Source organism: Schistocerca gregaria, chromosome 2, assembly GCF_023897955.1.
Source record: "Schistocerca gregaria isolate iqSchGreg1 chromosome 2, iqSchGreg1.2, whole genome shotgun sequence".
Lineage (NCBI taxonomy): Eukaryota > Metazoa > Arthropoda > Insecta > Orthoptera > Acrididae > Schistocerca > Schistocerca gregaria.
Window position 1 is genome coordinate 619159009 of NC_064921.1, and position 24985 is coordinate 619183993.

General features: G+C 37.3%; 1 protein-coding gene across 1 annotated transcript in view; it reads right to left on the bottom strand.

Moving 5' to 3' along the window:
* LOC126334597 (TAF5-like RNA polymerase II p300/CBP-associated factor-associated factor 65 kDa subunit 5L) overlaps window positions 1–24985 on the bottom strand; it is a 133692-nt gene that overhangs the window by 26730 nt on the left and 81977 nt on the right. The window contains exons 7-9 of the mRNA XM_049996989.1: window positions 8059–8235; window positions 7776–7937; window positions 3963–4110 (exon numbers count right to left, since the gene is read on the bottom strand). Of these exons, the coding sequence (XP_049852946.1) occupies window positions 3963–4110; window positions 7776–7937; window positions 8059–8235 (487 nt within the window). The remainder of the gene's footprint in view (window positions 1–3962; window positions 4111–7775; window positions 7938–8058; window positions 8236–24985) is intronic.

Genomic DNA, 24985 nt, shown 5'->3' on the forward strand with positions numbered 1-24985 from the left:
GTTTTGATAAATATGTCACACTTTTTTTTTAAACATCCAGTATGTCACTGAAGTAGACAACAACTTCAGTTAACAATGGAACCAAGCTGAGAATGTAGAAGTTCATTCACAACTAAGTTTCGGGAGGTATAGTTAGTAATCATCATTAAATCAATTCAGTATCCACCTGCGGGACACCTATCTCCAGTAACTGTATATCTACAAGCTACAGTTGCTGCTGCTGTTGTTGTTGTTGTCTTCAGTCCTGAGACTGGTTTGATGCAGCTCTCCATGCTACTCTATCCAGTGCAAGCTGCTTCATCTCCCAGTACCTACTGCAACCTACATCCTTCTGTATCTGCTTAGTGTATTCATCTCTTGGTCTCCCTTAACGATTTTTACCCTCCACGCTGCCCTCCAATGCTAAATTGGTGATCCCTTCATGCCTCAGAACATGTCCTACCAACTGAGCCCGTCTTCTAGTCAAGTTGTGCCACAAACTTGTCTTCTCCCCAATCCTATTCAATACTTCCTCATTAGTTATGCGATCTACCCATCTAATCTTAAGCATTCTTCTGTTGCGCCACATTTCAAAAGCTTCTATGCTCTTCTTGTCCAAACTATTTATCAACCATGTTTCACTTCCATACATGGCCACACTCCATACAAATACTTTCAGAAACGACTTCCTTACACTTAAATCTATACTCGACGTTAACAAATTTCTCTTCTTCAAAAATGCTTTCCTTGCCATTGCCAGTCTACATTTTATATACTCTCTACTTCGACCATCATCAGTTATTTTGCTCCCCAAATAGCAAAACTCCTTTACTACTTTCAGTGTCTCATTTCCTAATCTAATTCCCTCAGCATTACATGACTTAATTCGACTACATTCCATTATCCTCATTTTGCTTTTGTTGATGTTCATCTTATATCCTCCTTTCAAGACACTATCCATTCCGTTCAACTGCTCTTCCAAGTCCTTTGCTGTCTCTGACAAATTTACAATGTCAAAGTTATTAATTCTTCTCCATTTTTTCTTTTGATTTTTTTACTGCTTGCTCAATATACAGATTGAATAACATCGGGGAGACGCTACAACCCTGTCTCACTGCCTTTCCAACCACTGCTTCCCTTTGATGTCCCTCGACTCTTATAACTGCCATCTGGCTTCTGTACAAATTGTAAATAGCTTTTCGCTCCCTGTATTTTACGCCTGCCACCTTCAGAATTTGAAAGAGAGTATTCCAGTCAACATTGTCCAAAGCTTTCTCTAAGTCTACAAATGCTACAAACGTAGGTTTGCCTTTCCTTAATCTAGCTTCTGAGATAAGTCGTAGGGTCAGTATTGCCTCACGTGTTCCGATATTTCTGCGGAATCCAAACTGATCTTCCCCGAGGTCAGCTTCTACTAGTTTTTCCATTCGTCTGTAAAGAATTCGAGTTAGCATTTTGCAGCCGTGACTTATTAAACTAATAGTTCGGTAATTTTCACATCTGTCAACACCTGCTTTCTTTGGGATTGGAATTATTATATTTTTCTTGAAATCTGAGGGTATTTCGCCTGTCTTATACTTCTTGCTCACCAGATGGTAGAGTTTTGTCAGAACTGGCTCTCCCAAGGCCATCAGTAGTTCTAATGGAATGTTGTCTACTCCCGGGGCCTTGTTTCGACTCACATCTTTCAGTGCTCTGTCAAACTCTTCACGCAGTACCGTATCTCCCATTTCATCTCCATCTACATCTTCTTCCATTTCCATAATATTGTTCTCAAGTACATGCCCCTTGTATAGACCCTCTATATACTCCTTCCATCTTTCTGCTTTCCCTTCTTTGCTTAGAACTGGGTTTCCATCTGAGCTCTTGATATTCATACAAGTGGTTCTCTTTTCTCCAAAGGTCTTTTTAATTTTCCTGTAGGCAGTATCTATCTTACCCCTAGTGAGATAAGCCTCTACATCCTTACATTTGTCCTCTAGCCATCTCTGCTTAGCCATTTTGTACTGCCTGTCAATCTCGTTTTTGAGACGTTTGTATTCCTTTCTGCTTGATTCATTTACTGCATTCTTATATTTTCTCCTATCATCAATTAAATTCAGTATTTCTTCTGTTACCCAAGGATTTCTACTAGCCCTCGTCTTTTTACCTACTTGACCCTCTGCTGCCTTCACTACTTCATCCCTCAAAGATACCCATTCTTCTTCTACTGTATTTCTTCCCCCCATTCTTGTCAATTGTCCCCTTATGCTCTCTCTGAAACTCTGTACAACCTCTGGTTTAGTCAGTTTATCCATGCCCCACCTCCTTAAATTACCACCTTTTTTGCAGTTTCTTCAGTTTTAATCTACAGGTCATAACCAATAGATTGTGGTCAGAGTCCACATCTGCCCCTGGAATTGTCTGACAATTGAAAACCTGGTTCCTAAATCTCTGTCTTACCATTACATAATCTATTTGAAACCTGTCAGTATCTCCAGGCTTCTTCCATGTATACAACCGTCTTTTATGGTTCTTGAACCAAGTGTTAGCTATGCTTAAGTTGTGCTCTGTGCAAAATTCTACCAGGCAGCTTCCTCTTTCATTTCTTAGCCCCAATCCATATTCACCTACTATGTTTCCTTCTCTCCCTTTTCCTACTGACGAATTCCAGTCACCCATGACTATTAAATTTTCGTCTCCCTTCACTATCTGAATAATTTCTTTTATTTCATCATACATTTCTTCAATTTCTTCGTCATCTGCAGAGCTAGTTGGCATATAAACTTTTTCTACTGTTGTAGGTGTCGGCTTCGTATCTATCTTGGCCACAATAATGTGTTCACTATGCTGTTTGTAGTAGCTACAGTTGTATCAAGTATGTAATGAAGATGTTTTGTGAGTATGTTTTCTATTAAACATGCCATTATAGGTTTTTCTTCTTCTTTTCTAATGACCACAATACCATACAAGAAACTGCATAGACTTAGTCAACAATATATTAATGTCAGAAGAGAATCATGTAATAATCCCATGGTACAAGTTCAGAGAGAAAATTGTTTAGTAGTAGGTAAAATAATTATTTTGAATGCCACAACTTATCAGTGAGGATAAATCTAATCAAAAAGCAGCACATAGCCGACGTAATTAGTCTAAACATCTCCAGCATGTGTTCCTCTCAGAGGAGATGACATAGGAACTGGACAAAGGCTGACTAATGGTATGTTTAAGTGAATCATAATGTGTTACAAGATTTGAAAGAATCTTGGCAACTTTGTTGTATTGTATTCAAGTGCTTACTACTAAAATGTTTGCCATTATACATAGGTAAAAGCACAAGTAAATCTGTCCAACTAAAAATGAGAAACATAGCAACACCAGGAAAAAGTAACTTGCCTCTGTTTTGAAAAGTGAAATATTTATTTACATAAAAACAATCATTTTAATCAACCTTATGATGCATATACTTGAAGAATTTGTGAATCTGAGTGACCCGGAGCAGCAGAAGTAGTTATTAAGTTGGTAAAATGATACCAATCAAAACATAGGTGGGGGATAACTCTCACAGACCTTTCCAAAGAGTATAAGTTACACTTGGGGGTCACTACACTAAAAAAAGACATTGCTTATTTCAGTAAACACTACTTTATACATAGCAACAATGTGTCTTGTTATGCTTAAAATTTTATTTTTGGTAATAATTCACTAACTTAAGTTTAGCCAGCATTTTTCAACTATTTCAATCACTACAATATAAACTATGATTTTGTACACAAAGGCAAGTGCAAGAACATGTGTAACAGTTATTCAGATCATCATATAGCAGAGATGCTGAGTCGCAACTTCCCTTCTCATAACATTGTTACATTCCACCCTCGATTTTCCATTTTTTGAGTTATTCAGCTCAACTATATACAATGTCGTTATGTTATTATTACTTCTCTCACAAAATGTTTGCTAGGTAAGGAAGACATAATACACACAAATAAGTGCAGTGGACTTACCTCAACATCTTGTGTATGTCCGATAAACACACGCAAAGCATACGTCCTATCAAGTGACCAGAGTCTGGCAGTATAATCACTGGATCCTGTGACAGCAAACATCCCCAGAGAGTCTACATCAAGAGACCAGATAGGTCTGTTGTGTCCCCTGTAAATATATAGATAATAATCTGAAGGTCCATTATCAGAGGCACTCAACAAACAAATACTAAGTATACCAGAACTTCATTAATATCTCAATATCCACAAAAGCATACTCATATCACAATATTAACATACTGTGACATGATGTGAACTTGAGAACTGCAGTCAGAAAAAAATACCACTTAAATGGTTCACATCAAGTAAGTACAAAACTGCACAGACTCACTGCAATACTTCAAGACAACAGAGCTCTTGATTTAAGTATGCAGTATCATTCTTATTTCTTTTACACACATGTTTTATGGCACTCATCATTACCTCGTACAAAACTGTACTAATATTGAAAGCCAATCTAAACTGATTTGACAAGAAATAATAACTCAACAGTAATTCTGGAGTATAACAGTGAGATTAATTTCTAAAAACAATGAAGAAGTAAGTTAGCTGTTCAATCAAGTTTTCACATACCCTGGATCCTTCAGCTGTCAAAAATATGATAAAACCAATTAAATGGAACCCTACTTAGCCATTCTAGGTCATTATAAAGTTTACATTCAAGCAAGGGTTGGATGTTGGTGTGAGCTGGATTATCTAACAGATAGTGTGGTGTAAAAAATTTGAAGAGGTTTCACAACACATGACAAAAACATTGTCAAAATGATCCAGAAAAGAAATGATGATGAAGCATTTCCAAATCATCTACAAACAAAAAAATTTGAGAAATGTTCTGCAGAGAAAATGGTGAACCGTATTAAATGATGATTAACAACATACAAATTAAACACATTAGATTCATGTAAAGGGCCATCGCTAAAACTACACATTGCATTATGATTATCTCCTAAAACAAATTGCCATGAAAGGCAGACAGGTAACTATAACAGCTTGCACAATTTCACCACAGATAAATTGCTGTAGGTGTTCAATGTTTTTTACCAACAACAATATTGCGTAACACAAGTAACTGATATTCAGTATTTCTATAAATTACATATTATTTTTACTGTTTAGTTAATTCTGTCATATTTGTTATGTGTGAATGAGCTAGTCTGCTAAAATTCTTGTTTGATGAACTTAAAAATAGATCAGGACATAGGTGGCAAAGAATGTTGGAAAACTCTATCTTTCTAAACTCTAGTGTGAGCTTTGCTTGCCTTTATGTGACAGTACACTTTGCTGATGCACGCAAATAATAAATTAACTTTGGTAAAAGACAACTTGCAAAACACAGCAAGAAATGTTAGAACACAACACAGAGAATTCTTTAAAGGGTGGTTATGTGGTTTTGTAGCCAGTTGCTACAGAACACAAGTTCTCTTAAAGCTCTTGACCCTCTGCAGATGGAGATGAAGTTTCGTGGTGCAATTAATGACATCGCATAGCAGGACCGCTGCATGAAGACTCAACAGAAAGGTGACCATAATAACATATTCAAGGTAACCAATATTATGAACAGCATCAGGGTGACAGATCACCTCATGAAGAGTGTACATTCAGCAATACATATTATCTGAGTAGATGGGTAGGTAGGTAGATAGGATTTCCATTAATATCGTGAAGACAATATGATCGTTACAGAGGGACCACAAACTTGGATTGGACAATGAGGCGATAGAAAATTGGTCATGTCTTTATAAAAAGAACCACCCTCGTAGTTTAGGGAAGCCATGCAAAACTGATTAGCTGATTTGAAATATTTCCTCCAGACAGTACATCCAGTGTTGCAACTACTGCCTATCTTGCTTGTGCGCTAACACTGAGGTCATTTGAGTCAAAGCACTAGTTGATCTGGATGAGGATGAGAAATGGCATTGACCCCATCCAAGATAAAGAAATTCACCTGAAGGGATCTAGGTAAGTCACAGAATATCTAAATAAGAATGAAAATGTGAGCCCTACTTCACTACAATACGCATGCAATTTTTTATCCACTAACCTGTGTACTCAATAGGAATAAAAGAAAATGGCAGACAGAAAAGAAAGAGGGAGGTGGAGAAGTGAAGATAGGGTGAAGATGGTGTGAGGTAATTTCAGGATTGGAGGTAGCGTAAAGGGGAGAGAGGTATGCAACTTTATATGCTATTACAGTCATTTTATCTGTGTATATGTTACTAATGGATCAGTGACGCTTCAGGTATTATGCAGTTATTCCTCTCTTGTCTCTGTTATCCTTAGATAAACAGCATCAGCTTTTCTACCCACTTTCAACCACCCCTCCCCCCCCCCCTTCTCTCTCTCTCTCTCTCTCTCTCTCTCTCTCTCTCTCTCTCTCTCTCTCTCTCTCTCTCTCATTTAGTACTGATGTACTCTGGATAAATTCAAACAACTACAGTTCAGAAAGGAGAGCAGACACACAACATTTTAAGTAGGAAAAGTATGTGAGACGACTCAGTTCTTACAAAAATTGTTGATGTTAATACCCTCCTTTTGGATTGGAAGCAGTTATTGAACTTCCGCACATACAGTTAAGTTGCCCACAGAATTATGGCCAAAATTTAACCAGAGCATTCTGTAAAACTAAGAATCTATTACTATGGTGGACTGGTAGCAAGATGCTGCTCATATGTTGGGACAGAGGTCTGAGCAGCAATCGAGCTGTAGTAGTCTGTCTACTTCTTTTGGTTTTCTAAATATCGGAAATTTTTCTGGACTGTTGATGCCCAATTACAAACAGATGTTTGCTTAAAATTCTTTTGAGTCGAATTAAGTTGCTTTCACCTAAGAATATATTTAATGTTTATGATAGGCTGTTCTAGCTTGTGTGCATGCCCGCAGACCATCAGGTGCCCATGGACACAGGTGGTCAAAACAGCTGATGTGCAGGCACTCAGGTAGCCTGGCCAAGGCTACATAACTGTATTGCCCTAGGGCAGATGTGGCCAAGCGGCTTGGCACACATGCAGGAAGCACGCAATAGGGCTATTTCATTGGTAGCCCACGGTACCTGCATCTGCCTGACGGTGATCTGACAAGTGTTCACAAGTGCCCGTGTCCCACGGGACAGCACTGCAACAGCAATGTCTATGAAAGAAAGCAATTCATTTCTACTTTGCTGGTATGTAAATTATATTGTGAGTGTATTTCATTACAGCAAATAATGGTTTTGAGTAGTCAGAATCTGCTTAGAATAATTGGAAAACCGCTCAGAAATTCAGATCAGTTGGCAAGCACACTGATATTTAGTGTTCTCTGATAGACTGCTATAAATAAAATCAGTGAATATCCAACAATTGCATCATCATACAAAAAAGGAAACCATTGTTAGTTATTGATACAGTGCACCTTAAACTGAGTGATAATTCACAACTAGTCATAATTACAGCATCTTGTTACTGGCTTCTTCTGTTATGTGACAATATCACAGTAATTTCAATTAACCATTATATTTGGACCTTTAATATTTTTCCTGGTTTTCAGTAAATTGTCTGTGAAAAAATAATAGTGTCACAGTTTCATTCTGCCACGACTCCTCTGCAAGCTTCATAGAGGACCCATGCATATCTTTGTGGACTGCCACCTCTGAGAGAAACAATACACCAGAGAATTACTCAGTCCCAGACTAAAAACAGATGTTCAAGGAATGCATGTTACACTACACAGAAGAGTGACTGCTATCTGCTTAAACACTTTACAGATGTAAAGTTAAAGACAATTTGATGTAATAATTACCTGTATATTGCTGCACAGGTGTTGTTCCCTAATGTCCAACATCTCATTGTAGCATCATGTGAAACAGACAGAAGCATCTGTTCAGATTTTTCTTCATTTACAAATCTGAGATCTTGAACTTGCTTACAGTGGCCAAAGAGGGATACCATGTCACTCTCATGTCTGTAACAAATGCAAAGATTAAAAATATGGCCACCATTGTCACACCCACAGCCCCCCCCCCCCCCCCCCCCAAAAAAAGAAAAGATTATCATTCATGAAATTTCAATTACCAGAAACATACCGATCATCTGCATCTTCATCACTTCCCTCTATGTCAGTCTCAGCTTCAGGAAACGGTAACAGTACATGTTTCTTTGGAACAGGTAGCTTCTTATTTGTCAAGCTCCACAGCTTTACAACAGATCCCATGCCAACTGCTAATTTGTCAAGTTTATTTGTGAATCTTCCACATGCTGTTCTATGGACAGAAGAGTTGGATGAACAACACACAAATAAATTATCCAATTATTCCTCTACACTCATTCCCCAAAATGGCTTTAACTATTATTTAAAAATGATGTTTTTAAAAATAAATGGCACTTTGCCATGGAAGAAAATGGCAAATCAAACGCCATTGCTTGGGGAGTGCCATAAGTTTCAAGAGGATGTGTTTGGAAGTCTAAAATATACAGAGCTTAGACACACACACACACACACACACACACACACACACACACACACACACACACACACACACACACAAGAAAGAAAAAAAATAGCTTTTTCCAGGTGAAAATACAAATTTATCCGGATGAAAGAACATTTTGTCCATGTTAAGTGACAATATACTTCCCTTCGGAGCTCTAAAACTTATCAATCCTTTGAACGATGAATGTTTTATACACCGGCACAGAACTTCCTGGCACTTTAGGAAATGAAACCCAGCAAAAACAATATTTTGGAAAGAGTTTTAATGCGTGACAACATGTACACTGCATATTTTTGTATTACGAAAGTATAAACTCGTATTTCACCAAATACATCACAGGAGTTGCTGAAGCACTGAAGTCGAGAGCACTTGTGTCAGCCAGTCACAACTCATACCACATGATCTTGCCAGTCAATGACAGTGGATATTCAGAGCATAAGATGCGTGATGTAGTCAGCTAATAGCATCATCATTGTTATGTAACACAAACATACAAATAGGAAAAGTTGAATTAGAGCACAGCTTAAACTGCTGCAACTGAATATTTCTGACAACTACCATTATGAATTTTACTGTTGTGTACCAAATGTTTCATGGATTACCTGACTGAATATATATGTCCCATCAAGCATTTCGAATTCTCCGCAGAAAAGCCAGTTGTGTGTGAAATTGTTCAAGAACGCACTCTGCACTTTCATTATTGCGTAATGTGAAATTATGAAAAAATTAAAACACACATGAAGCAGTACATTGTTACGGTGTACTGCATAGCCGTTGACACATTTTGTTGTTGGCATATGCTTGGGTGTGCATTGTGTTTTGTTATTGTAAGTGGTGCATTCTCTTTGCAACTAAGTTTTATTTTGGTGTTATTCTGTCATTTATGTTTTACTGCTGCAATATTATTCTGCAGTGGCAGGCTAAAGTAAATTTTTTTGTTAAACTATCAGTTCTTACCAGTCAAAAATACAAAAATTTAACTGGAAAGTATAACAATGAAAAATTCCCAGATTTCTCCCAGACAAAAAAATCTCCAGGTTTTTCCAGGATTTCCCAGATGTCCTGGAGTGGATAGATCCTGATATATCTGTAGACACAGACATGGCCTGCTGCAACTCTTTTCGAATACTGGACTCTTTCATGAGATACACTATTTTTAACTAACAGTTGACTACATAATGTAGAAATTATATTGGTACAATGTGTGACATTTCAAGCTGCAATAAGTTCACTATTTAAATATGAAATCCAATTTTCTTTCCCTAGTTGAGTACATGGCATGATTTTGCTTACACCCACTTCTGTAGTATAAGCTAAGACAACTTAAATTCATGTTGGAAATTACAATAAATCAAATAATCATTTTATTGTTACTGTCCGCTAGAATAAGTGACAACATCTCAATTTCATTCAAAGACAGTTTTAGCTTAGTGATTCGAAAGTAACGACTGATAAGTAATAAGGTGGCTTTACTTAGCCACATATCAGTAGGAATTGTTATGAGTATATTCCAGTTGGAACAGGCAACCAACTATGAAATAATACTGAATGCATTATGTGGTAACTGTAGGGAACAACTTGTCCAGCTGCAAACAAAAGTTGGCAGCATTCAATCTTTGTCCAGCTCCAAACAAAAGATGGCGGCATTCAATCTTCTAACTCCAAAAATTGATGGCCGTGTGATCGTCATGATCATCACCATCTTACCTGACAAATGGGCATTATCATGCATGCTGTTATTAGAGTTCTGATCACTACAACTAAGGCCAGAAAAATTATTGACAATAATAGCAGGGTATCAAGGTTTGATAAAGTGATCTGTTAAATTACAATAATTGAAAAATAATAAGTAAACAGATTAGCTCACATACTGTACAAAACAGTTTTTGTCAACAGTAAAATTAATTCCTCATTGCAATACGTATAAATATGTGTGTGTGTTAATAAAGACCCATCTTGGCTCAATGCAATCAATCTCAACCTGCTGAAGGGCAATTAATGTTGTATTCTTTATTTAACAGTGAATGCAGAGATGCTGAAAGATCTTTCTGCAAGTAACATTGCAGCAGTGTATTACGTAAGGTGATGAAAGGAAGTCAACCTTCAATTTACATCATCTGAGGCAGAACTGCTTGAATTGCAGTTAACTTGTAGACTGACACCAAGGTGTCAAAAGTATTGTTTTATATAAGAAACAGAGTACAGGTACGAACTTACCATATACTTAAGACTTCAGAGTTGTGGACCGGTATAAAAACAAAATTGAGACTGCTGCTGAGCTTTAATAAGTCAAGTTTGACGTGCTCAGCAGCATGATCCACGACTGGATGGTCAACTCTGTTCTTTACCAGAGTTTGGTGGTGACCATTCATTCGGGTGAACAGATGGTTGGTGGTCATGCCCACATAAAGTCCTGAGTAGAGGCTACATCAGAGCTGATATATAGGTATGATCCATGTGACAGGTGGAGTTTGGAACAGGTTTGATGTAAGGGTGGAATAAAGTTTTTTTTTTTTAGATTGGATGGGTAGCAGAATACCACAACGGGAAGGTTGGTAGGATTGTGGGTAAGATGTTCCTCATTTCCAGGCTTGATGACATGTATAATTAGGCCACTGGAAGAATTTCACGGACACTTAATGCACACAGAGCACACTGTGTGGAGCGGATATGCTAGCACCAATCTAAGCTCTAGGATTTGTAAATGGCACAGATATTCTTTTAGCAACTCACATATAGTCAAAACCTTGACGAAGGATATGGTCAAGCTTTTCCAGTCTGTGTTTATATTGGATCAGGAGGTGGATGCTCCTTTGCAGCTGGTCTGTGGGGATGTTCAGAGGATTAGGGACATTTTTAGATGTGGCTTGTGAAAACTGTTTTGTGAATTAATGCCTGTCTGTGGAAACATTAGTAAGACCTGCAGCACATTGGGGATTGCTCATTACCACAGATTGCATTATCCATGACTGGTCACACTATATGGCAGAGACTTTAGGCTGCATCCTACGTAAGTCACAGAAGCGGCTGACAGTGCGTGACAGCTTCAGGAAACAAAACACAACTGCAGGTACAGTTATAGAAGTGTCCTACATGAGTGACATCTGTGTCACTGCCTGTCTCCCACTGCAACTGGTGACGTTTGAATTCAAGCATGTTTGAATCTTGTCGCTGCAGCATGCGTGACAGAGAGTGATGGCCATGTGTCTTCTCGGCAAAGCAGTGGAGCGGATGTGACGGCAGCTATGAAATACTTGAGTGTTTTCTCAAATTCATTTTTCATATACATCTTGTATTCAATATGTTCATTGTTCCCAATATTGTTAAAAACGTAACTTGTATATTTGACCATAAACCAAATCGTTGCGTTATTTTTTGCATGAGGGTAGTAACTTTCTTCTGGTCTGAAGAAAATGTTAGTCAGTTCACTGTGTCTCAGAAAAGGTTCCAGCGATATGATGAACAGGAACATGGATAAGGGGATTCCTTGGGTAACACAACTTTTTATTTCAATTTGTTTTGTCACTTGACAGTTAACAGAGATTTGTGCAGTAACACCCATTGCCATGTTCTTGATGATGTCAATGGGTTTTGGCTAGAAGTCCATTTGGCACTCTGTCTCTATCAGGTATTCATGATTAATTTGATCAAATGCCTTATGGAAGTCTCAGTCCACATTTTATGTTACATGCCTGTGTTAGCGCAATGACATCACGATACAAAGCTGCAGTTTGTAAAATTGTCCTTCTTAAAGCACAAGTCTGCTGTTGGCCTATGATGTCAGCGGTGCATGGCTTAAGCGCTTATTAATTACTCGAGCTATAATTTTATAATCCGAATTTAAAAGCGAAATCGGCCATAGGTTGTTTATTTTTTTGCAGCCTCTGTTCTTCAGGGTCAACACGATTTTTCCCTGTTTGAACTCTGCAGGCACTGGCTTTCCCTGTAACACTTCATTGACAATTTCAGTGAGCTTTTCTCCTATCAGGGTCCCAAATCGTTTATAGAGTTCAATGGACAGTCCATCAGTCCTGGAGATTTCCTAGCTGGGAAGCTACTTATGATTTCCAATACATCTTCCTTGGTGATGTCCAAAGAAATGTTTTCATCATCATCATCTCATGATATTCATGGAAGACATGTACCAAAGAGCTCATCATATTCTTCTTCGCTTGTTTACCCTGACGCATAAATACGTTTATAGTACACAGAGATCGCTCTAATTATTCCCTTCTGGGAGGTGATTATGGCACCATCATCGATTTGAAGTTCATCCATGAAACTTATTATTATTCTTCTTCTTCTTCTTCTTCTATTCCTGGCATGTCTGACAAGGTGGTACAATGCAGCGGTCTCATCTTCAGTGACTGACTTTGCTTTGGATTTTATCTCAAGTCCCCCCAGTTCTTTATGTTCCAGACTTATTAAGTTTGCTTTTGTTTGATCTGTCTGGTTGTAAAGGTCCCTTAGCACACTATAGTTGAATTCTACAGTCTTGTTTCCTTTTTCTGGCCGTATCTATGCTAAAAGATATTACAACTTTCTTTAGCTTCAGTTTCGCTTGTTGGGTCCACCATTCTATCACACTTGGAAAGTTGTTTAGTGAATGGAGACACATTTCCCAAGCTCTGGTTAGGGCATCTTCTAAGTCTTCTTGTGATAAAAATGATATACTGTATTTAGATTCCACTGGCTTCTTACTCTTCGAACCAGGACTTTTTCGAAGCTCGTAATCACAAACTCTTATGCTATTGCTACGCCACAGCTGGCTATTAGTTCAACTTATCAAAATGTGTATTATGTACGTATTTAGGGTAGTTAGTCATGTAGTCAGCCATTCTTATGCATCATTATTGACTGTTAAAAGTTCTTTCTTGATCATGTAACAAAGATTTGTCTTTGATATATTGATGAGATGGTCGAATGCTCCTCTGCTTATTCACATGTAACAGAAGGCCTTAGTGTGGAGGTGTAGCAGCTATCAAAATGCCATTACTTTTGATAATTGGTGGAGTGTCAGTGGAGTGTCGCATATCCGGAAGTCACTCGCTGTTCGGTCACTTCTGTCGCTCATGAAACACACAGCCTTAGTGTGGAGGTGTAGCAGCTATCAAAATGCCATTACTGTTGATAGTTGGTGGGCTTGATATGGACACAGGTATTTTACAGAGTCATTAGAAAAGTGGAGGTCAAAAGCCAGTAAGAGGGCATGCTGTGCTGAGAAAGACCAGAAAAAGTGAATGGAAGAGAGGGTGTAGAGGCTGGGGAGGAATGAGGGCAGAGCGTCTTGGCCATGGGTACAGATAATTAAGATATCATTAATGAACAAGATCTTGGGATTTTGGTTTGCTGGGAAGGTTTCCTCTGGATCAGGGATGCACAGATTGCAGAGCAAATGTAGAAAACCTTGATCTAATGGCAACCCACACCTCACCATTTGTTCTTGTAATTTTTTACTCATCTTTCATCCTCTCCTGGTAAGGAAATGGTCGGCCCTTATAGACCTAGGTTCATTTGGGCATGCCAGTCTAGATGACATTGTGTCACAGGAGTCCCAATTTGAAACAACAACTTGTCTCATGGCACATATTTTTGAATTGTGCAACAACGCAGTCAGAGCAACAAGAGCTGCGTGGTGGCCTGCAGGGAACGTTATTATTTAGTCATCGGTGGTTCTTGATTTCTACAATACATATCTTGCATCACAAGCTTCATCTGCCTACTCATTTGCACACTGAACTTTTTGCAGCAAAGGTAAGCAACAATTTACACATTCCTCTGAATTTCATGCAGTAGGTTTTTTTACCCATATGAACATTTTTATTTTTCTCTTGCTAAATGCAACTGCGAAAATTCACTGTCCCCACTTGGAGAAGCCCTATAGGATAAAAAGTGGCAATTTCAAGGTACCTAGATCATAAAATATTTTTTTTTGTTCACACACTAAATAATATCACTTGCCTATTTGCAAAACTGTTGTAGCTGGTCTAAAGGAATACAGCTTTAGGAGACACTATAAGAGACTGCTTTCTGCATTTTCTGAATTGCCAGAAGAACTATATATACACAAAATTTCTTCTTCTTGTAATTGACGTGTCAGCAAGCAATGTTCAGAAAACCTGTTAAAGGCTCAGAAAGTGCATCAGAAATAAGTTTTGAAATACAGTAAACCTTTCTTTTACATTCCTGGAATTAATGTTTTCTGCCATTTACAACATTTTTTATCAATGCCATCAAATTTCCTATGTCCACAATGTTAATACACATCTGATTTTGCATCAACATATTTATGATTTTCCCGCAATTTATGCCTTATGAAAATATGTCCGAGGGAGAAGAACTATGATGTTGGCCATTAAGTAGTGTTTACAAACATAATTTAGCGGACTTGAACCGGTAAACGTGTAAAAGTTGGAACAATTCGTGCTGTATCTCCTGCCACTGCCAAACTCTACTCTGCCTGGTGGCTGATAGGAGTAACTAGGCTCATACAAATAAAGATATCATGACCAATCACTACAATTTCCAAACTGTCTCTACAGTGCATTCACTTTTGTTGAACCATATTTAGTGTTTCATCTTTTGACCACTTGTAGTTGACACCTTCATTCAGATTAAGTTGCTCAAATATTTTTGGTTTAAACACAGCACAAAGTACGTATATTCTCATGCTGAGCAAGACATGTTTCGAGGATTTATTCTCATTGTTAAGTGCAGTATTCACACACGTATTTTTTGTGATGTTACACAAAAAAACAATGTGAGTGATAGTTTGTGTGTGTCTGGTTTCCTACATAACTGAGAAAGCACAGAACCCGATAACCTTAAAAAGATGACTACACTTAGAGAGACGCAGAACAACACATATGCAAACATCACACAAAATACTTTTGTAAATATTTGCACTCAATACAAAAAACTTTCAAACACACTGTGCCAAGCATGAAAAAATATGTAACTGATGCAGTGCTTCATTATTTAAATAATGAATGACAACAGCAGGCATTCCAAAAATATCAATAATGACACATGAAATTGAGCAAAACGTTTCTGCTTCCCAATTATCAGTTCCCATTGTATCAGCAGTTTTTATTAGATAATAAATCTTTATTAGATTAAAAACAAGTCCCTGACAAGAATATTTTGATGCCTATTATGTATATTAACATGAAGTGCAAAAATGCAAGGGGGTAGCCTATACATAACTTTTGCAGCTTAAAATGTTATTTCCCATATTTTACATTTTTCTGAATTATACACCATTTCTTTTGAAGTTTCTTGAAAAGTGTAAAAGTGGAGTTTCACTGTACCTTGCCTTATAGAAAAAGCTGACAGCCATTTATGGATAGAGACTTCATCAAAAATTGTTTTGAGCTATTTGCTAAAAAGATTTGCCTGAGATCAGTTAAACAATTTGCGAAAATTCAGTTAAATCAGATGACTGCAAAGGAGAATTCCTGCAATGCTGTCAAATATAAAGCACCAGTAAAAAACCTGCTCGAAGAAATTTGCTTGCTTTTCAATTGAGATCACCTCCACAACCCCAATTGTTAGGATTTGCCTATGGGATAAAGCACAAGTTTGAAGTATGTGAAGAGTTGATTGGAATGACAAATTACGCATAACGAAACATTCACTGGACTCCCGGAATATGTTTGTATATTGATTTAGATCCAACTAAATTAGCAGATGTTAAGGAGGACTGAGCATCTCCCATGGTTGGCATTAATTCTGGATTGGTGTCATTATTAAAACAGCATTTTGGGGTACATGTTGATGATTTGATACAATTACATTGTACAACCCACCAGGAGACTTTGTGCCCAAAGAAAATAGGTTTTGAACACGACATAAAAGTTGTAGTTTCAATAATAATTTCATAAAATCTCAAGCTTTCAATCACAACAGTTTAAAAGTTTTCTTGCAGTCACTGATAACAAATACTCCATTTTCATGGCTGAAAAGAACAGATACATCTCTAGATTACAAATATGTATTGGTTATGTGACTTAGCATATTTGACTGAACTCTAATCATTTAGATACAGATGACTTCCAGGCAAAAATCAATTAATTACTCAGCTTTATGGCCATATTACATCCTATTAGTGTAAATTAAATTTGTTTCAAACTCAAATAAAGTCAGACATTTACAACAAATTTCCTAATTACAAGAAGAGTCAGAAAAGTTAAAAGCCATCATGTTACAGTAAAGGAGACTGAAAGAATTAGTAACTCATTAAAAAATAAAAAGTCTGTTGGTGTGGACATTCTTGAAAAACTCATGCACAGGTTGATTGTCAATCATCTTATAACAAGAGCCAGTTTCTTTCTACAGAACAAGCAGTATTCTGTTTCACCAATCAAGTTCTGGTAGCCATGAATAAAAAAATGTCTCCAGTAGGTATTTTTTGTGACCTCTCAAAAGCCTTTGATTGTGTAAACCCTGTAATTCTTTTGAAAAAGGCAGAATATTATGACTCGGGTTGTACTGTTGGTTCGTGGCTCCAACCATACCTAAAGGACTGAAAGCAGACTGTAATGCTGAATGGCTCGTCCAGAGAAACTACCTCATCTGAGTGGGACTCAGTAAGTTGTTGTGGGCCACAAGGCTCTGTTTTGGGTCCACTGCTATTTCTCATCTTTATTAATGATCTCCCACTTTGTTCTGATACAAACAGTAAATTTACTCTTTTTGCAGATGACACTACAATTCTAATTGACAATTTTACAGACGACAATCTTGAACAAACTACGAATAAAGTTTTCAATGATATTATAATCTGGTTTTCTTCAAATGGTCTCTAACTCAATACAGATAAAACCCTTTATATGAGATTCTGTACTCCACACAGAAATCTGGAGGAAATTAACACTAAGTGCAGAGATCAAGAAATACAAAAAGCTAACGTAACAAAATTCCTGGGTGCTTTTATAGACGGCAAATGTAACTGGTCAGCACACATTCTTCATCTCTATAAAACACTTAGCTCAGCAATATTTGGACTTCGGGTTATTGCTTCAGTGGCTGAAGTAGACACCATTAAGGCTTCGTACGTCAGCTATTTTCATTCATTAATGTCATATGCTATTATATTTTGGGGGAACCAACCTCTAGCAAAGAAAATTTTCACTGCACAAAAAAAAGCCATTAGAATAATGAGCAGTGGCCATGATAGGCACTCTTGCAGGCACTTGTTTCGAAAGATGGGGATCCTTACCACCTCCTCACAATATATGTTTTCCTTGTTGACCTTTGTCCGGTCTGTAAAAACCCTTCTTCTACAAAGATAACAGCCGATTTAATTACTATAACACAAGAACCAATAACAGTCTGCACATTGAACTGAAAAGCCTCACTATGGTTCAAAAAGGAGCTTATTACTCCAGCATTAAGCTGTTTACTGCTCTCCCACCACACACCAAATGCCTTCACAAAAGATTGCCAGCATTCAAACAAACTCTCAAGGAGTACCTGATAGAGAAATCTTTTTATACAACTGATGAATATGCAAAAGAAAATGTATGTAAACACTAAACTTGTAAGTGTTGTAAATTTAGTATAATTAATTTTATTTTGAGTACTATCATAGGCATATGACAATTATTTATTGGTATTCCTGTATTTCCTTTGGAATATTTAGTTTAGCTTGACTCCTGTATATATTACACATCCTTAACACGTGAAACAAAAATGTTCTGTTAACTGAACGTGCTGCTGTTTAGCTGAAATCTTATTTATGTTGCATCTTTTATTTATGTAAGATATATTTCAACTGTGTACAATCTGACACATTCCATATCATAAATATATCACTCATCCTTAACATGTGAAACACAATTTTCTGTTAATTGATTGTGCTGTTGTTTAACTGATTTTTATTTACATTGTATCTTTTTATTGCATTTAGACAAGTTATATTTGAACTATGTAGAATCTGACACGTTCCATATCCTTGCGATTCACTCGCTACCAGGATCTACGAAACACGAAATGAAATAAAAACAAAATAATCACTCCTTTGTGGACCCTTAAACTGCCATTGCTCTACAGCACTTCATTTTCCAGGTTGGCTACAGTGTAAATCCAAAGTTATACGATTTCTGCCGATTCCCCTATAGTGAGCTCCGAGGACACCATACTGTTGTCACTCAGTACGCTTCTGTTGTCAGTGATGTAAAGACTGCAAATTGTAGCAATCAAAAATGGATGCAAATTACAGCCATGACTCAGTGGAGAAATGTGATCTACTAGTTCATAGTTCCCATCTGGTTCGCATAGACAATACGACATCACTTTTAAGTTAATGGTGATCCATAAAGCAGAGGCCACAAGCAACTGTGCATCAGGTAGAAAGTTTGGTGTCACAGAAGCAGATGTATGTAGGTGATGTCAGATAAAGAATAAACTAAAGAACATCAGTTCTACATGCCAAACTTTCAGGAGACCAAAACAGAGAAGATTTTTCAATTTGGAGCAGCAGGTTGTTCAATACATACAAGAGAAATGTAATGAATTCTTCTCAGTTGCTGAAAAAATACCCAAATGAAAGTTGGAGATGAAGACAAATTTTCCAAATACTGACTGGTGTGTGAGGATAATGAAGAGGGTGGGGCTTACACTAAGACACAGGACTATACAAGCTCAGCAACTTCCCACAGTGTACAACAGAAAATGAGTTGCATATCAGCATTATGTAATCAACCATAGGAAATTGTACTACTATTTTCTGAGTCACATGGGCAATACTGATCAAATGCCCGTTTATTTTGATATGCCATTGAATGTTAAAGTATTCCTGTAAAGACATCTGACAATGAAAAGGCTAGAATAACAGTAATGCTGGGTGCACTAGAAGATGGAAGGAAACTGTCCCCATACACAATTCTCTGCAAGAAAACAATACCAAAAGAGAAACTCCCTGCAAGGCTTATCTTTAGATGCCAAGAAAAGGGATGGATGACAAGTGACTTGATGCAAGGTTGGTTGAAGGTTGTTTGGAATAGAATACCAGGCTCTTTGCTTAAGAGAAGGAAATTGTTGGTGCTGGTTTCATTGAGGGGCCACCTCACACATGCAGTTAAAGATCTCCTATTGAAGTACAATACAGTGGTTGTAATAATTCCTGGTGGTATGACCTCACAACTTCGGGTAATAGATGTTGCTGTGAATGGATCTTTTTACGGTTCACCTGTGAAAGCTTTACAAGTGGCTTCTTCAAGAAGACCACACACTCACTCCAGGCGGAAAGTAGATAAAACAATCAGTATCCATGCCCAGCCTGAGGCAGAATCTCAAATGAATCTGTTATGAAAGGATTCAAAAAAATGCTGTGTATCCAATGCTATGGATGGTCCAGAAGATTAAATACTTTAGGAGGAGTGTCAGAAAGGAAGAAATGCCAGTAAGTTTACAAATGAAGATATTCATCCTAGTGAATGGGGTGGCGGTGACAACAATGATGGTGACACTGATCAAAAATTTTGCTGATCAATGTCCCTATGTTTATTTTACTTCTCTTTCTATTATTAAAATGCAGACAATCAATCACATTGTGTTAAAAATAACATTTTCCCATGGAGCCTCTTAAAAAAAGGGCTGTCATCTTATATTCAGGCTCGTCTTATGCTCAGGTAAATTTGATGAGGCAATCCTGTTGATTTTCTATCCTTGTGTTGACAGAAACAATTAGGAGTTATGGTAGATACTGCATTAAAACATGCTAGCCTGTAAAAATAATAACCATCTGATGAATGACAATTTAGAGTCAATTTTGCACTTGTCTATGATAAAAGATTGAAACTAACATCAAAGCAATTTGTGTGTCGTGTTTTAAATTAATTTGTGCAAAGAATGTTTTTGTAAAAATATGCTTTAATTGTAATTTTTATTAAATAAAATAAATAACTGTGACGCAAATGATGTCAACAAATCTTTTATCCCCTCTCCTTTTTTTGCAGCCCTTAACATAGCCACATTGAAGGGTTTGCTGCCCGCAATGCAAGAAAGTTTTACACCCTAATCTAACCATTTGCTTCTCATCTGCTCCCAGTCACTGAATAATATGGGAAATACAGGCAGCAACTAACAACATGGACCATTTGCATACTGACTATTAGGCTCAGCTTTCAAGAGCAGAGCAGAACAACTAGAATTCCCCTAGTTGACTTCTCATGGAAACATGAGTACTATGACACCATTCCCCCATTCAAATAAAGTGTGTGTTCTACCCGCATTCCCTGTAGTTTTTCTTTAGGCACTTTCATCAATTCCTTTGCGTGAAAACTAAATGACAATGTCATCATAAAAAAATTCTTGTTTTACAGAGTATTTGATATGTTGGTTGAATGTTTGCCTGGACTGACAGATTACATTTCAATATTACACATTTAAAATGCACAGGAAGTATTTTGGGACATCCTAAGTTCACTGAAATCTTACCAAAATGCTCATTTTTGATGAACTGATTAGAGGGCTTGTGGACCTCTATAAACTCTAGAAAGATGATTAGCTGTCAACATAAATAGGTAGCCAAAGAAAGTTTTTAGACAACAATGGATCTTTCACTCTGTAGTGAAAATTTGATAGATTTAAACTGTGTAGACTGAGAATTCAAAACCAGGTACTGGACTTTTGTCGAATTTGTTCTTACAAAGTAGTTCTTCAGGCATGACTCACAGCCACCTCTTAGGCATTTGCCAGTATTTTCCTCTTACCTTCAAATTTTTCAGGAACTCTTTGATCTCCTGCTAGACTAACATACCTGGGAGAAAAGATAGTGAACTGTAGCTTGGGAGTGTTTCTAAATCTTTCCTCACACGGGCCATGAAATTGACATGTAGCTGGACAAGTTTTGCAACGTCACAACATGAAATTTCACATCGCAGAGTACTCCCAAGCATGAAAGACAGAATCAGACAATTCAGTTCTTTGCACAATGTAGAGGGATGTTAGTGATGATATCCAAGTTCATTTTCTACAGAACGAGGGAACTTAGAAGACACACACTAAATATCATGATTTGCAAGTGAAGCCCCTATTTGGTGGTTTTTATACAACATCTTATGTGCTATGAATATACACTGTTTCAAAGCAAGAGTTCTTTGAAGAGCTCTCAAAAACGCATGGTTTTGGTGCAGTTTTTATAATAAAATAGTGGAGCATAACATGTCAGTGGTTAAAACCATTTCATAATATAGATTACGTGCTTTGAAAATATGCTGTTTCAAGTCTCCCCCACACTGAAGATTTATCAAAAAACACGTCTTTCTGGAACGACATGTTCCAATTGAATGTCAGACAATGACATAATGGTGAGTGAATCTTTTAACACATTGTAATATCACAGATACAGACTAAAATCACATCTGCAAACTGTAGTACAGTGGGTAGAAACATGGACAGTGAACTCAAAGATTGCCAGTTCACATCTTGTTTTCTGCAAATATTTATTTATTTATTTATTTATTTATCTTTATGTTTTCCAAAAGATTCTGAATCTTTCTTATAAATTTATTACATTCAATGTTATGTACAAACAAGACTCTCTGTTCAAGTGTAAGTTTGTTCAACGTTGTGAACATGTCAGGAAACACTGACCCTCAACCATGGCTGTTTACATCACTGGCCAATTCCCAGGCAATTCTGCACAATATACACTATAGACAAAACAACATGGTCAGCATACAGGCATCAGAGCAAACAAGTGTGAAAAAGGTTTAGTGTTTTTATAACAACTACCATGATAAATATTGCTATGTTGATGCACCTTCCCAAATATTTGTGGAAGTAAAATGTGTTACGTTGGAGTTAATGACTCAAAAGGACTGTCAAAGCAAATTTGTAAGTATGCATAACACGTTTTATACTGAAAGATATAGCTAACATCTGTTGCCAGAGACTAAAACTGTTGCTAATCCCACCGAAGAGCAAGGATTTACTAGCTCGTTTCTGAGCTCACCGACTGCATTGGAAAAAATGTTTGCCATGCTTCACCTTGATAAACATTCTGTGTGAGGGCAGCTTAAGGTGCATCTGCTGCATAGAATATGCTATTGTGAGACTAGGTGGTAGGCAAGATTTGAAGCTAAAACCTTGCTTTCACACGATTTGCTTACACCAACTGAGATATCCAGGCACAACTAACGTGGAAGAGGCTGGAGGCTGCACAGTTCCGAAGGCAGGGAGATAAAGTTTGTGTGTGTGTGTGTGTGTGTGTGTGTGTGTGTAACGTGGATCCATCCCAGAATTTATTAACCCTTTCACTGCTCCAGACGTAAATATACGCTAAATGTTTCAGTGCTCCAGACGTATATATACTATTTGCTATAAAAAATACTTACAGCAGTTCCCTGCTACATTCATATAGTTACATATAATGCCGACAATCAGGCCAGCGAGTTGGAGGTAACTGTTGCGCAAGTACGCAGTTTAATAGTTGGAATACTAGGAAATACCTGAACGACTACTGAATGCTAAAGTCTCTTTCTGCTGAGTTCATTCATATTGCTGTATTACCTAGTTTGTGTGCGGCCGTTTCCGCGTTACCGAATAAAATGACGCGAACTGCTGAGTATTCTAAACCAAAGTGACGACGAGGACATCATCATGCCCAATCCAGCTGATTATGGGTGGACAGATAATGACGACGATGAGCTGGCAGATAAATCTGTCACCACAAATATAAAAAATATTTGGGAACCAACAAACGTTGAACCAGTAAATGCAGATCCCGATTTTGATGTTATCGTCGATTCTTTCTCCGATTCCGAAGAAAAGCCTGAGTGTATGCCTGAAAAATCTCCCAAGAGAGACATAATAGTTGATTTTAGATGGAAAGACTCTGATTTGGACCCTAAAGTGTAGAATTTCGATAACTGTGGTTCCGGTTGCAAAATCGTCAATTTAAATGATTTATGAACTAGATATGACTGCTTCAAATTTTTTTTTTTTTTTTTTAGCCAGGAAATTGTGAGCTACAGAGCTGAGCAATGTAATTTATATTATGAACACCTTTGCAATGATGCCAGTGAAAAATCAAGACTGCAGCATTGGAAAAACATAAACAATGACAAAGTTTACTGTTTCCTTGCTGTAAATTTTCTGATGGCTCAAGTGAGACAAAATGAAATAAACAGTTATTGGACCAATGATCAGTTACTGTCTACTCCAATGTTTGCGCAAATCATGCCGAGAGATAGATATCTTCTGTTACTTAGATTGTTACATTTTGCCGATAACAGTAAGGATCCTGGAGATTGCAAAATCTGGAAATTACGTCGAATTGTAGATCACTTAAGGATCACTTAAGAAAAGTATTTCAAGGTGCTTTCTATCCCTTTAAAAATTTGTGTATTGACGAAAGTTTAGTTCTCTTCGAAGGTCGTGTCTTCTTCAAGCAGTACATTCCTTCCAAATGCCACAGATTTGGTGTAAAATTTTTTGTGTTATGTGATTGTGAAACTGGTTATATTCTTGACTTTATTATTTATGTGGGTGCAGCAACAGATGTAAAAAACTGACTTTGGTGTAAATATTGGAATACCTGGAAGCTTTGTTCTCATTTTACTTGAACATTACCTTCTTATTTGCATGACAGAGTGACTAATGCCTGTGGAACAGTGAGAACAAACCGCAAAGGCATGCCTGCTTTATCATAGGCGAGATCGAGTTTATGTCAATAGATAAACTTCTTTCTCCGAAGTGGCAGGACAAGTTGGAAGTGAGGATGCTTTCAACTCTTCATACAAGCAAAAGGACAGCAATTGACAAAAATTGACAGAACCACAAATGAATCAAAAACAAAACCAGCTTGCATTGTAAGCTACACTGAAAAGATGGGGGCCGTCGACAGAAACGACATGATGCTAAGTTCAGTAATGTTCAGAAAGTGTAATGTATGTGCAAAACATGATAAACAAAGTGACACAAGATACATTTGTGTAAAATGTAATGTGCCTTTATGTTCGAATTTTTGTTTCGAGATATCACACTTTGAAGTATTACTAAAGTAATATGTTTTGAATTTTTTTCTCCTAATAAAGTACCTTTTTGAACAAAATAAGACTTTCTGAACAAAGATTTAAAAAAAGGAAACGGTTTACACCGACAATACAGAATTTTGCATCTCATTTTTATCTCAATAATAACAGTATACTGCTACAGCCGTATATATACGCACCGGGTGAAAATAACGCACACAGGGTGGGAGCCGCTGAGAGTAAATGCGCAGTGAAAGGGTTAAATAAGCTTATCTATACTACATGATGATTCAATAAGGGAAAGGCAGCCACTCACCTGTAGCAGACTGGCGTGGAGCACACACACACTTACAGGGTGAATACACAGACAAGGAAAAAAAATTCCTGGATCTCCCGGTTAAAAATACATTTTCTCCCGGGTGGAAATACACTTTTTCCGTGTTAAGTGATAGTATACTTTCCATTGGAACTGTAAAACTTATCAGTCCTTTGAATGGATATGGTTTTATACAGCAGTGTAGAATTTCTCAGCACTTTCG